At 40.8% G+C, this 13,756-nt stretch overlaps 1 protein-coding gene across 3 annotated transcripts in view; it reads right to left on the bottom strand.

Moving 5' to 3' along the window:
- The window catches only part of cfap73 (cilia and flagella associated protein 73), a 48,284-nt gene that overhangs the window by 33,818 nt on the left and 710 nt on the right, over nucleotides 1-13,756 (bottom strand). For 2 of the 3 annotated variants that reach the window (XM_068055110.1, XM_068055111.1), the window contains exon 2: nucleotides 852-957. In XM_068055110.1, the coding sequence (XP_067911211.1) occupies nucleotides 852-957 (106 nt within the window). Of the gene's footprint in view, nucleotides 1-851; nucleotides 958-1,466; nucleotides 1,513-13,756 lie in introns of those variants that run through there. The other variant, XM_068055112.1, reaches the window with a different exon arrangement.

The following is a 13,756-nucleotide window of genomic DNA, read 5'->3' as shown; positions in this document are numbered from 1 at the left end:
TTGTTGAAGCTTTTTGTCTTGCGCTTATCAGGACAATCTGAAAGAATACCAATGTAAGGAAAAACAACAACTTTATACTGTATGAGAAGAGAGTGCTGATTGGTTGGGAAATGAACTCTGATTTTCAGCAATATCCAAGACAATTGCTTAACTGCTTGTGAGACATCTATAAATCTATAACTACAATCCTTGAAATGTGTTCATTTATAACTATGTTGTTTTAACTCCAATTTCTAAACACTAGTCTCTTCAACTTGTGATGAATGGTGTTGTATTCTAGGTCACACAATGAGAGAAACATATACTACAGAGAGGATTGAAATTCTGCATCATTAAATAAAAGAACATGATTTTAAAATAAGAAAATCACTAATAGTGTCAGAATTGAAGAGATAACCATTTAAAAGATTGATAATTTATTGAACAATTAACCACCCAAGGTGATAAATACTTAATTGGTCAGATAGCTGCTGGATAATCTCCTGTCAGAATGACGTTAGTTTTCTAAGGGTTAAGATTAATCATAAACTCTAACTGTTCAAAGGTTTATTTTCTAAATGGAGTACTGATTGTGAGACAACTGTAACAGTGTAAATGGCATCGTTGCTAAGTGAAATAAGCTATAATAAAGTATGATAGAATACAGATTGCAAAACCAATGATCTGGACTAATGACTATATGTGTTCAACAGCATTTGCTAATTCATAAACTGCTTCAATATATAGTAGAATGTTGGTTCTTTTGGGGGGAAAAGCCAATTGAAAAAGGAGATATTTAATATCATATATCTGTATATTCCCTTCTGATTTATAAAAACAGATTTAACATTTGCCCAGTCAGTTTCTTTTACCTCCTTTTGATTAGCAAGAGCTGCTTCCACCTCGGCCAATTCTCGTCTTTTCTCCAATAATGAAGTGGCACTAGTTATAGAGATCGCTTCCCGCTCTGGCATTTTGCTTTGAAGGAAAAACAGAAACTTCAACTTAAATTTCATATATATCATTACTCTTTTCATTCTCAGCTTAACATCACAGTATTATACACAACATGAAGTAAATTTTCAAAACAGTCAATGGAAGGTTTGATTTAACTTATTGTATTAATAGGAATAGGGATTGACAGAGAAAGAGAGAGAGAAGGAGCAAGAGGGGAGAGAAAGAGATGAAGATCACTCCTGACAAATGGATATCTATCCGGATTCTCTGCATTGCTAATCAAGTGTGCGGGCAGACATTGACAATTTGTGCAAGCAAAAACAATACCAGGTATTTCTAAATAGGGAGAAATGCATTTTAAATCAGACTGTGTTTTGATGGCAGTTGGCTATACACTTTATATACAGAGTCAATCATTTTATCAAATATCCATGGTGCAACATGTTGGTGCCTGTCCCTGCTCCTCAGCAGCGAGTTCCAGCTCATTATTGTTATGTTTCATACCACAAGCATGAAGAAACCAGACTCACAATTACTGTGTGTGTAGGCTTTTATTCTGCCCAGGTCTGCCTTAGTTTCACTTTTTGGAACCACACCCCCTCAGGGTTGACTGACAGCATAGTGAGCAGTCTTACAGCACAGAGCAATCAATCACTGAGCAATCAAACACAACAATTACCAATCGCTGTGTAAAAAAGTTCTTCCTCACATCTCCCCTGTATTTGCCCAAACTCTTACGTCTGTGTCCTTGTACCATCTGCTAATGGGAACAGCTTTTCTTTGTCTACCTTATCCAAGCCTGTTATAATCTTGTACACCTCTATCAAATCCCCCCTCAACTCCTTTGCTCCAAGATTAACTGTTGGGTTATACCAAGTCTTTATGAATTGACCCGTTAATACAAAGTCCTTTAGTTAATATATATGGCAAGTTCCATGATATTTAAAAAATTATTTTTTTTAACCAAAAGGACCTGGATTTCCAAGCAAAATCATTAATACTGGGATCCTGTTGCTAACACACAGATAAAGTAACTTCCAAACAGCAGATTTAAAAATAAGGACTCTGCTTTTATTTTTAATTTGTAAAGGGGAAGTATGAATGGTAAACGTTTGCCTTTGCTGCCACATACTCCAGCTTGGCAGCAATCATACCATTACAATTCAACGCATTGGTCAGCGACAGAACAGACAGACTCAACATCATGCCAGTGTTGTATTAAACACTGACCAAATGACCGTTGGGTTTACAGCATAATCATAAATTCAGGTGTGTTATTGATACTTTCAAGAGTTCAGTGGCATCAGTCACTGTACCATATTTATACAATACAGTAACCTGGTGATTTAACAATACTATCCCCATTGCAATCTGGATCAGATTCTCAGGTCTTTTGCACAGAATTTTTCTTCAATCTCTCACAAGTCAGACAGAATAAACAACAGATGAGGTGACGTTTGGTTCAAACCATGAGCTGCTATATTCCACAATAAGGTGAAATGTACACAGCAATATGAACTGCCATTTAGTTCAATTGGTAAAACCTATATTCATGTAATGATACGAAATAAAGAGCAGGCAATGCTATCCAATTCAGTGAGGAATCAGCTCAAGTGAAACAGAACAGCCCTCTGTATTCTGTCCAACAACCCATGGATTAAATATCTTCGCAGTGAGGCAAGGGAGGAGATAGCAGGGGGCTCTGACACAAATTTTCAAATCCTCTCTGGCCACAGTACCAGAGGATTGGAGGACAGCAAATGTGGTACCATTATTCAAGAAGGGTAGCAGAGATAAACCAGGTAATTATAGGCCTATGAGTCTAACGTCAGTGGTAGGGAAATTATTGGAAAAATTTCTGAGAGACAGGATTAATCTCCACTTGGAGAGGCAGGGATTAATCAGGGATAGTCAGCATGGCTTTGTCAGGGGGAGATCGTGTCTAACAAATTTGATTGAACTTTTTGAGGAGGTGACTAGATGTGCAGATGAAGGTAAAGCAGTTGAGGTGGTCTACATGTACTTCAGTATGGCTTTTGATAAGGTCCCGCATGGGAGATTGGTTAAGAAGGTAAGAGCCCATGGGATCCAGGGTAATTTGGCAAATTGGATCCAAAATTGGCTTAGTGGCAGGAGGCACAGGGTGATGGTCGAGGGTTGTTTTTGCAAATGGAGGACTGTGACCAGTGGGGTACCACTGGGATCGGTGCTGGGACGCTTGCTGTTTGCAGTGTACATTAATGATTTAGATGTGAGTATAGTAGGTATGATCAGTAAGTTCGCAGACGACACGAAAATTGATGGTGTCATAAATAGTGAGGAGGAAAGCCTTAGATTACAGGGAGATATAGATGGGCTGGTAAAATGAGCGGAGCAGTGGCAGATGGAGTTTAATCCTGAGAAGTGTGAGGTGATGCACTTTGGTAGGACTAACAAGGCAAGAGAATATACAATGGATGGTAGGACCCTAGGGAGTACAGAGGGTCAGCGGAACCTTGGGGGGCTTGTCACTGAAGGCAGCAGCACAGGTAGATAAGGTGGTTAGGAAGGCATATGGGATACTTGCCTTTATTAGCCGAGGCATAGAATATAAGAGCAGGGAGGTTATGTTAGAGCTGTATAAAATGCTGGTTAGGCCACAGCTGGAGTACTGTGTACAGTTCTGGTCACCACACTATAGGAAGGATGTGATTGCACTGAAGTGGGTACAGAGGAGATTCACCAGGACGTTGCGTGGGTTGGAGCATTTCAGTTATGAAGAGAGACTGGATAGGCTGGGGTTGTTTTCCTTGGAGCGGAGAAGGCTGAGGGGGGACCTGATTGAGGTATACAAAATTATGAGGGGCATTGATAGAAGAGATAGGAAGGAATTTTTTCCTTTAGCGGATGGGTCTGTAACCAGGGGGCATAGAGTTAAGGTAAGGGGCAGGCGGTTTAGAAGGGAGTTGAGGAAAAAGAATTTCACCCAAAGGGTGGTTGGAATCTGGAACATACTGCCTGGAGGGGTGGTAGAGGCAAGAACCCTCACAACATTTAAGAAGTATTTAGATGAGCACTTGAAACGTCATAGCATACAAGGCTACAGGCCAAGTGCGGGAAAATGGAATTAGATTATACGGGTGCTTGATTGTCAGCACAGGTGCGTTGGGCCGAAGGGCCAGTTTCTGTGCTGTAAAACTCTATGACTCTATGACTTTTGCTGCTTGATTGCCTGTACAGCATCCTGTTTCCCAAAAGGTTGATTGCCTTTCTTGGTGTCTGTGCTCTGCCCCTCTCATGGATGAAGAGAGCAAATGGTTTTCCAACATAATGGTGAGTGATGTGTTTCCAAATCCCCAGAAAACCTATAGTATGCCTTATTGCTTAGTCTTGTGGAGAAGCAACTTCCAATTAGCACATTAACCACATTTTGTCTAGCTACGTTTTTTATTGGGAGTACACAATGCTTTTAAAAATCCAGAATTAAATGTAACTAGTTTTCCAATACCAATCTATAGAAAATAGTCAAGAAAGTGCCAAGTACACTACCTTAACCATGTTTAAATCTAGTTATTTTCAAAATATTTCAAGAAATGGGAGCTTATCTTGATAAATTAATCTTCCCAGGATGGCATGGCTGTTCCTCATTTATGAGTTTTAATATGGTCTGAGCTCTTGTGATCTAAGTCTCATCTCTTTTTCTGCCATCTGTATAGGTCCTATGTGAAATCAGTTTGGGTACTCTCAACAAATGCAGATCCCCAGCACAAAAGTGCCAATATTTTGATATATTGCTGAAAATAGAGAAATGTTGTCCAAGCTTTTCATCTTTCACTCATCAGGACAACCGCAAGAATAACCAATGTAAGGGAAAACAACAACTTATTGTGCATGAGAAGAGAGTGCTGATTGGTTGGCAAGTGAACTCTGAGTGGCAGTGGCGTTGCCATGGCGAATGCACCAGTTTACGGTGACTGACAGTTAACTGCCAAGCATTGTTTAAGATTTAAACCAGGCAGGTTGACTCTGAATGATCAAGCCTTGAGGAATGAACCAGCGAATGGCTGTCACTTATTTAGTTCAGCTGAAACAGGCGCAATGTTTGTAGATATTCTTTCTGTCTGCAAAGAACAGGGCCCTGTGTATTAATATATGTAGCTTCCAATACCCCAAGGGGCGGCACAGTGGCACAGTGGTTAGCACTGCAGCCTCACAGCTCCAGCGACCCGGGTTCGGTTCTGGGTATTGCCTGTGTGGAGTTTGCAAGTTCTCCCTGTGACTGTGTGGGTTTCCGCCGGGTGCTCCAGTTTCTTCCCATAGCCAAAGAGTTGCATGTTGATAGGTAAATTGGCCATTGTAAATTTCCCCTAGTGTAGATAGGTGGTAGGAGAATTCAGGGAAGGTGGGGTTGTGATATAAAATATGGGATTAATGTAGGATTAGTATAAATGGGTGGTTGATGGTCGGCACAGACTAGGTGGGCCGAAGGGCCTGTTTCAGTGCTGTATCTCTCAATGATTCTAATACGTGCAAATGCACCACACTGTGAGCCCGACTGACAATCTTAAATTTGAGCAACCGATAAAGCTAGCTGTTTCACGCTGCTACTGTGCAGTAGCAACACGTGTGGTGTCTGCCACTAACAGGATGCTGCTGTCAAGCCAAAAAGATGTTCTGCCTATCACACAAATGAGTAATGTGATATATGAATTTCAATGCCAGTGTGATGCTAGGTATATAGGCCGTACGTTTCAAAGACTGGCGGATTGTATCAAACAACATGTCCCTTCGTAACAGGCAAGGTACGGGCCGTACCCAACCAGCCCATGCTTGCAAAACTGAAAACACAGTGTCCAATATTAGATGTAATTCTGCGATTGGACAACATTTTCTAAATAATCCAGAGACTGCTAAGAATTACGTTGACAACCAATTTAATATTGTCAGTAGGGATTGCAGTGTACTGGAGCTGGCAGCTACGTACTGGAAGCTACATATATTACAGGACCCTACACAGGACCCTACATATTACTACACAGGACCATGCTCTTTGTAGACAGAAAGAATATGTACAAACATTGCACCTGTTTCAGCTGAACTAAATAAGTGACAGCCATTCGCTGGTTCATTCCTCAGGGCAATGCCTTGACCAATCAGAGTCAAGCTGCCTGGTTTAAATTTTAAACAAAGCTCATCAGTTAATGGTCAGTCACCGTTAACTGGTGCATTCGTCATGGCAACGCCTCTACCAATCAGAGTTCACTTGCCAACCAATCAGCACTCTCTTCTCATGCACTATAAGTTGTTGTTTTCCCTTACATTGGTTATTCTTGCGATTGTCCTGATGAGTGCAAGACGAAAAGCTTGGACAACATTTCTCTATTTTCAACAATATTCAAGTCTGTACTACTAAACGACTATTTTGATATAATTAACGAACTCGCTCAGATTGACCAAAAAGTTGACTGCTGTGAGAAATGAAAAGATCACATCTATGCAGTACAAAGTGTTATTGTGAGGCTAAGGCTAAGACAAGTTTTCAGACAATATCAATGGGGCTTGAGTCTGTGCTCTACGGGCTGTTCCCAGGGACGCACACCGAGACAAACATCAACTGCTGCTGGAGGACTATCAATTCGGTGAAAGACGCCCTTTGGTCTGCCCAAAACTTGCTGGTCTTCCAGCGCAAAGAGTTGTCCACCACCGAATGTTGCAGACTGGCACATTCCAAGGTCCAGGACTACGTGCTGAGGGACGCACTAAAGCTTGGGGCAGCCGCAGCAAAGGCTCAATGGGGAAAGACCACAGTGTAAGGTCCCCCCACCAAGCTGAACTGAGGGGCTGGATCCATGGGAAACCCCTCGAACTGTATCGGGAAAATTTCTGTCTCCTGTATAATGTAAAAATGTATCTGGCAGGACAAGTGTGAAATGGAAGGGTTGTGAGGCAACTCATAATTGTATAGAAGGAAACTGATCACCTTTGCACTGTTTGTATTTTTTGACTTGATGGTATTTTAAACTGTTTGGGAATGTAATTTTTACAGATTTTTATGAATAAAGTATATTTTGGAAATTTAAAAAAAAATCAATGGGGCTTTATTCTGCATCTAACCCGTGGTAGGACTGACCTGGCTGTGCTTTGAGTCAATCATTAACTGCCCAAGTAATAAAATACTTTATTTCCTGGTTCTGAAATTCTCACCATGATTAGCCAGCTAAAAACAGACTTTAAAAATATCGATCCCTTAAACTTCAGGAGATCAACCAGAACTACAAAAAAGCACAGTTTTGAGAATTTTTTAAGGAAGACAAGAACATTGGCCTGTTTCATGAGGTTTTGTAGGTTGGTACATTATTGGCTGAGAGTTACTGATTAAGTGCATCCTGTATGTTTTAGGCAATTAGATTCCCTCTTTTGTGTTGCTGTTCTTTCCGAGTAATCATTCACCTGACTGTGAGTTCTGCTTGAGAGGATTGACTCTACTGCATTCTCACAAAAATAAAACTCAGTAAGAAGTTGAGACCTGTGAGAAAATTGCTTTCATTATTACCCACTGATGACCACACAAGACAGTGGAGTGACGGACATGTGGAGTGGAGACTTCACCAGAGTGAGACGTAGTCAGAGTGAGAAGGTGGGAATTTGGTTCACGTGGGAATTTGGTGAGGAGGGGGAAGAGGAATTGACATGTGACATTCCAGCATGGAAGGTTAGTGATTGGTTGGTGAACATTATCTCCTTTTCTCTTGTCTAAACTAAGGAATTTTAATTGGGATTAGTATAACATTTATGAGAATAGTAACCATAAGAATCTTCTGAGACTCAGGTGATTTATTAGTCAGGTTTTATTAGTTGTAGTAAGGTTTACCAGCCGTAGTAATGCTTACTAGAAGTGGGGCTCAGTAGTAATGAGGTTATTAATTATAAATTAAGAAAAATAAATTAATTAACACATTATAAAGATGGCAGGACAGGTAATGTGTTGTGGCTGCAGTATGTGGAAACTGATGGACGCCAGTATGATCCACGGCAAACATGTCTGCAGTGTCTGCGGCTCGAGGAGCTTCGGCTCAGAGTCAGGCCAAGCTACAGACACTGCGATGCATCAGAGAGAGGGAAAGTTACCTGGACACTTTGTTCCAGAAGGCAGTCACACCCCTTAGGATAGGGCCATCTGATTTGGCCAATGGTCAGGGACTGGAGGGTGTGACTGCGAGTCAGGCAGGTAAGGGGATTGAGAAGATGGGAGTGGAGGAGCCTCAGCCCTTGCAATTGAGCAACAAGTTTGAGGTTCTTGCAGCTTGGACAAGAGCAAGGGCTGTAGTGTGGATGAGCAGACTGACCATGGCAGGATGGTACAGGTAGCCATTCCAATGGGGGGAGTTAAAAGGAATGCAGTGGTAGTAGGGGACAGTATAGTTAGGGGGATGGACACTGTACTCTGCAGCTGAGAGCAAGAATCCAGAAGGCTGTGTTGCCGGCCTGGTGCCGGGGTTTGGAACATCTGCTCAGGGCTGGAGAGGAACTTGCAGTGGGAGGGGGAGGATCCAGTTGTCGTGGTCCATGTAGGTACCAATGGCATAGATAGAATAGGAAAGAGGTTCTGCATAGGGAGGATGAAGAGCTAGGTGCTAAATTAAAAAGCAGAACCTCAAAGGTATTAATCTCTGAGCTGTGTGCAAATTGACATAGGGCAAATTAGATTAGAGAGATGAATGTGTGGCTCAAACACTGGTGTGGGAGAAGTGGGCTCCAGCTCGTGGGGCACTGGCACCAGTACTGGGGAAACTGGGGCTGTACCGTTGGGACGGACTTCACTTGAACTGTGCTGGGCCTAGTGTTCTAGCGAGTCATATAATGAGGGAAGCAGAGATGGCTTTAAACTAAATAGAGGAGGGAAAGGATCATGTAGGGGGAGATTGAGTAAATTAAAAGGGAAATGACAAGGCAATAGATCAAGGTAGCAATAAAGGTAATGATCAGAGTATGGCATGAAGGGACAGTGATTGCAAAATTAAGAGTGTGCCAGCAAATAGGGCCAGAGTTTATAAATACAGTAAAAAAAACTGAATTAAGGGCTCTGTATCTGAATGCCCGCAGCATTCTAAATAAAACAGATGAATTGTCAGCTCAAATAGAAATTCATATGTATGTCCTGACAGCCATTATAGAGTCGTGGCTACAAGGAAACCAAAGCTGGGACCTAAATATCCAAGGGCACATGACATTCAGGAAGGACAGGAAGCTGGGTAAAGGTGGTGGGGTAGCTCCATTAATTAAAGAGGGCATTAATATTGTAGTGAGAGATTACCTTAGTTCTAGAGATCAAGATGTAGCATCAGTTTGGGTGGAACTAGGAAACAGCAAGGGGCAGAAAACATTGGTGGGAGTATAGGCCACCAAACAGCAGTGATAAAGTATAAATCAGGAAATTAGAGGTGCTTGTAACAAGGGTAATACAGTAATCATGGGAGGGGTTTCAATCTACATATAGACTGGGTAAACTTTATTAGTACTAAGGTTGTGGAGGACAAATTCTTGGAATGTATGTGAAATGGTTTTCTAGAGCAGTATGTTGAGGAACCAACTAAGGAACGGGTTAGTTTAGATCTAGAACTGTGCAATAATAAAGGGCTAATTAATAATCTTGTTGTAAAGGAGCCTTTAGGAAAGAATGAACATAATGTGATAGAATTTTACATTCAGTTTGAAAGTGATGTAGTTCAATCAGAAATTAGGGTCTTAAATCTAATCAAAGGAAACTATGAAGTTATGAAGGGCAAATTGGCTGTGGTGGATTGGGAAACTACGTTAAAAAGTATGACAGTAGACAGGCAATGGCTAACATTTAAAGAACTAATACATAGTTTACAACAAAAATACATTCCTTCATTGCACAAAAATTCAGCAAAGAATGTGTTCCAACCATGGCTAACGAAAGAAATCAAGGATTGTATTAGATCAAAGAAAGAAGCGTTTAAAGTTGCCTTAAAAAATGGTAAGCCTGAGGATTGGGGGCATTTCAGAATTCTGCAAAGGAGGACCAAGAAAAAGATTAAGAAAGGGAAAATAGAATATGAGAGTAAACTAGCGAGAAACATAAAAACGGACTGTAAAAGTATGTTAAAAGGAAAAGATTACCAAAAAACAAATGTGTGTCCATTACAAATGGAGCCAGGAGAATTTATAATGTGGAATAAGGAAATGGCAGAGAAACTAAACAAACACTTCGTGTCTGTCTTCATGGCAAAAAATACTAAAAACTCCCAGAAATAACAGAGAATCAAGGGACTAGTTTAAATGAGGAACTGCAAGATATTAATATTAGTTTAAAAAATTACTAGAGAAATTAATGGGACTTAAAATAGATAAATGCCCTGGACCTGATGATCTACATCCCAGAGTGTTGAAAGAGGTGGCTGTAGAGATAGTAGATGCATTGGTGGTCAGCTTCCAAAATTCTAAAGACTCGGAATGGGTCCTGCAGACTGGAAGGTGACAATTGTAACCCCACTAGTTAAGAAAGGAGGGAGAGAAAAAATGGGGAACTAAAAACCTCTTAGTCTAACATCAGTCATAGGGAAAATGCTAGAACCTATAATAAAAGATGTGATAACAGGACATTTAGAAAATAATGGTAGGATTGGGCAGAGTCAACATAGATTTATGAAAGAGAAATCATGTTTAACAAACCTGTTGGAGTTTTTTGAGGATGTAACAAGCAGAATAGATAAGGGGGAACCCATGGATGTGGTATATTTAGAATTTCAGAGAGCTTTCAATAAAGTCCCACACAAGAGGATAGTAAACAAAGTTAGAGCACATGGGATTGGGGGGGAATATACTGGCATGGATTAAGAACTCGTTAACGGACAGAAAACAGACAGTAGGAATAAATGGGTCTTTTTCAGGTTGGCCGGCTGTGACTAGCGGGGTAGCGCAAGGATCAGTGCTTGGGCCCCAGCTATTCATTATCTGGATCAATGATTTGGATGTGGGGATTAAATGTAATATTTCCAAGTTTGCAGATGACACAAAACTAGGTGGAAGTGTGAGTTGTGAGGAGGATGCAAAGACTCTTCAAGAGGATTTGGAGAGGCTAAGCGAGTGGGCAAAAATTTGGCAGATGGATTTGGCAGATGGAATACAGTGCAGAGAAATGTGAGGTGACCCACTTCGATAGGAAAAACAGACATACGGAGTATTTCTTAAATGGTGAGAGGCTGGGAAGTGTTGAACTTCAAAGAGACTTGAGTGTCCTTGTTCATGAGTCACTGAAAGCTAACATGCAGGTATAGCAAGCAATTAAGAAGGCAAATGGAATGTTGGCCTTTATTACAAGAGGATTTGAGTGTAGGAGTAAAGGTGTCTTACTGCAATGGTGAGACTGCACCTGGAGTATTGTGTGCCGTTTCGGGCTCCTTACCTGAGGAAAGATATACTTGCCATAGAGGGAGTGCAACAAAACTAATTCCTGGGATGGAGGGATTGCCCTATGAGGAAAGATTAAAGAGACTGGGCCTTTATTCTCTAGAGTTTAGAAGAATGGGAGGTGATCTCATTCAAACATACAAAATTCTTACAGGGCTCGACAGGGTAGATGCAGGAAGGATGTTTCCCCTAGCTGGGAAGTCTGGAATAAGGGCAAGCCATTTAGGACTGAGATGAGGAGGGATTTCTTCATTCAAAGGGTGGTGAATTTTGGAATTCTCTGCCCCAGAGGGCTGTGGAGGCTCAATTGTTGAGTATGTTCAAGACTGAGATTGATAGATTTCTACATATTAAAAGCATCAAGGGATATGTGATAGTGCAGGAAAATGGTGTTGAAGTAGAAGATCAGCCATGATCTCACTGAATGGCAGAGAAGACTCGAAGGGCTAAATGGCCTCCTCCTGCTCCTATTTCTTATGTTCTTATGTTATGTCCTTATATAATGAGATACACCCATTGATAACATAAAAACAAAATGTTATCTCAAACAGGTAAAGGCACTTTCGGATTTTGTGGACTCACAGGCTCATGATCAAACTTTTCTATATATATTAATTATAGCCACCTAACTGTGAAGACAGAGTTGCCAACACAATCCCTTTGGAAGAATTTCACAATTATTGGCTAAGAAATGAGTGGTTGGTACTGCCACCTTGATGTTCACATCTTACTGCTAAAATCATTAGTTTCAAAAAATTACATTAGAAGCACCGGTGAATACAATAAGACCAACAGAATTCAATTTATTAATTTTCAGGAAACTTTTTTTTCAAAGGGTAAATGATGTATACATTCAAAACATTTATAATGCAATTATTGGGCTACTGTAGGAGCAGTAAATCATAAATTGTACATATCAAGTTTTATTAAAAATTACCAAAAAGTACCAATTGCTAAATTTGCTGATGACACAAAGATAGGTAGGAAAGTAAGTTGTGAAGAGGACATAAGGAGTCTGCAAAGGGATATAGATAGATAACTAAATGGGCAAAAATTTGGCAAATGGAGTACAATGTGGAAAAATGTGAACTTATCCACTTTGGCAGGAAGAATAGTAAAGCAGCATATTATTTAAATGGAGAGAGATTACAGAAACATAGAAACATCGAAAATAGGCCATTCGGCCCTTTGAGCCTGCACCGCCATTCAATACGATCATGGCTGATTGTCCAAACTCAGTACCCTGTTCCCGCTTTTCCCCGTATCCTTTGATTCCTTTATCCCTAAGAACTATACCTAAATCTTTCTTGAATATATTTTATGATTTGGCCTCAACTGCTTTCTGTGGTAGAGAATTCCACAGGTTCACCAATCTCTGGGTGAAGAAATCCCTCCTCATCTCAGTCCTAAATGGCTTATCCTTAGACTGTAACCCCTGGTCCTGGACTGCCCCGCCTTCGGGAACATCCGTCCTGCATCTAGTCTGTCCAATCCTGTTAGAATTTTGTAGGTTTCTGTGAGATCCCCTCTCATTCTTCTAAACTCTAGCAAATACAACCCTAATCGACCCAATCTCTCTTCATACATCAGTCCCGCCGTCCCAGGATTCAGTCTTGTGAACCTTCGCTGCACTCCCTCCATAGCAAGAACATCCTTCCTCAGATAAGGAGAACTCTGAGATACAGAGCGATCTTGGCGTCCTGGTACATGAATCACAAAAGGTTGGTATGCAGATACAGCATGTGATTAGGAAGGCAAATGGAATGTTGTTGTTTATTGCAAGGGAAATAGAATATAAAAGTAGGGATGTAAGACTATTGGTGAGACCACATCTGGAGTACAGTGTACTGTTTTGGTCTCCTTATTTAAGAAAGGATACAAATATGTTAGAGGCAGTTCAGAGAAGGTTCACTTGGCTGTTACCTGGGATGAGAGCGTTATCTTGTGAAGAAAGGTTGGACAGGTTGGGTCTGTATCCATTGAAGTAGATGAATGAGAGGTGATTTTGTTGAAACATATAAGATCCTGAGGGGACTGGCTGCTGAAAGGATGTTTCTCCTTGAAAGCTTTTATTTTATCTGCTTGCGCCACCCTTTCAGGCAGTGCATTCCAGATTGTAACAACTCGCTGTGTAAAACAATTCTCTTCATCACATCTCTGATTCTTCTGCAAAGTACCTTAAATCTGTGCCCTTTGGTTGCTGTCCCTTCTGCCACCAGAAACAGTTTCACATTACTTTATCAAAATCCTTAATGGTTTGAATAACTCTTATTAAATCTCCCCTTAACCTTCTCTGCTCTAAAGAGAACATCCCAGCTTCTCCCGACATAACTAAAGTCCTTTACTTTCTTATTCTTGAATATGCATCTACAAGTTTCACTTCCATTTCACTCACAGTTACTGCAAA

The sequence above is a fragment of the Heterodontus francisci genome, chromosome 23 (assembly GCF_036365525.1).
Source record: "Heterodontus francisci isolate sHetFra1 chromosome 23, sHetFra1.hap1, whole genome shotgun sequence".
Lineage (NCBI taxonomy): Eukaryota > Metazoa > Chordata > Chondrichthyes > Heterodontiformes > Heterodontidae > Heterodontus > Heterodontus francisci.
Note: the sequence above shows the minus strand (reverse complement) of the source record. Positions and strands in the feature narration are given on the sequence as shown.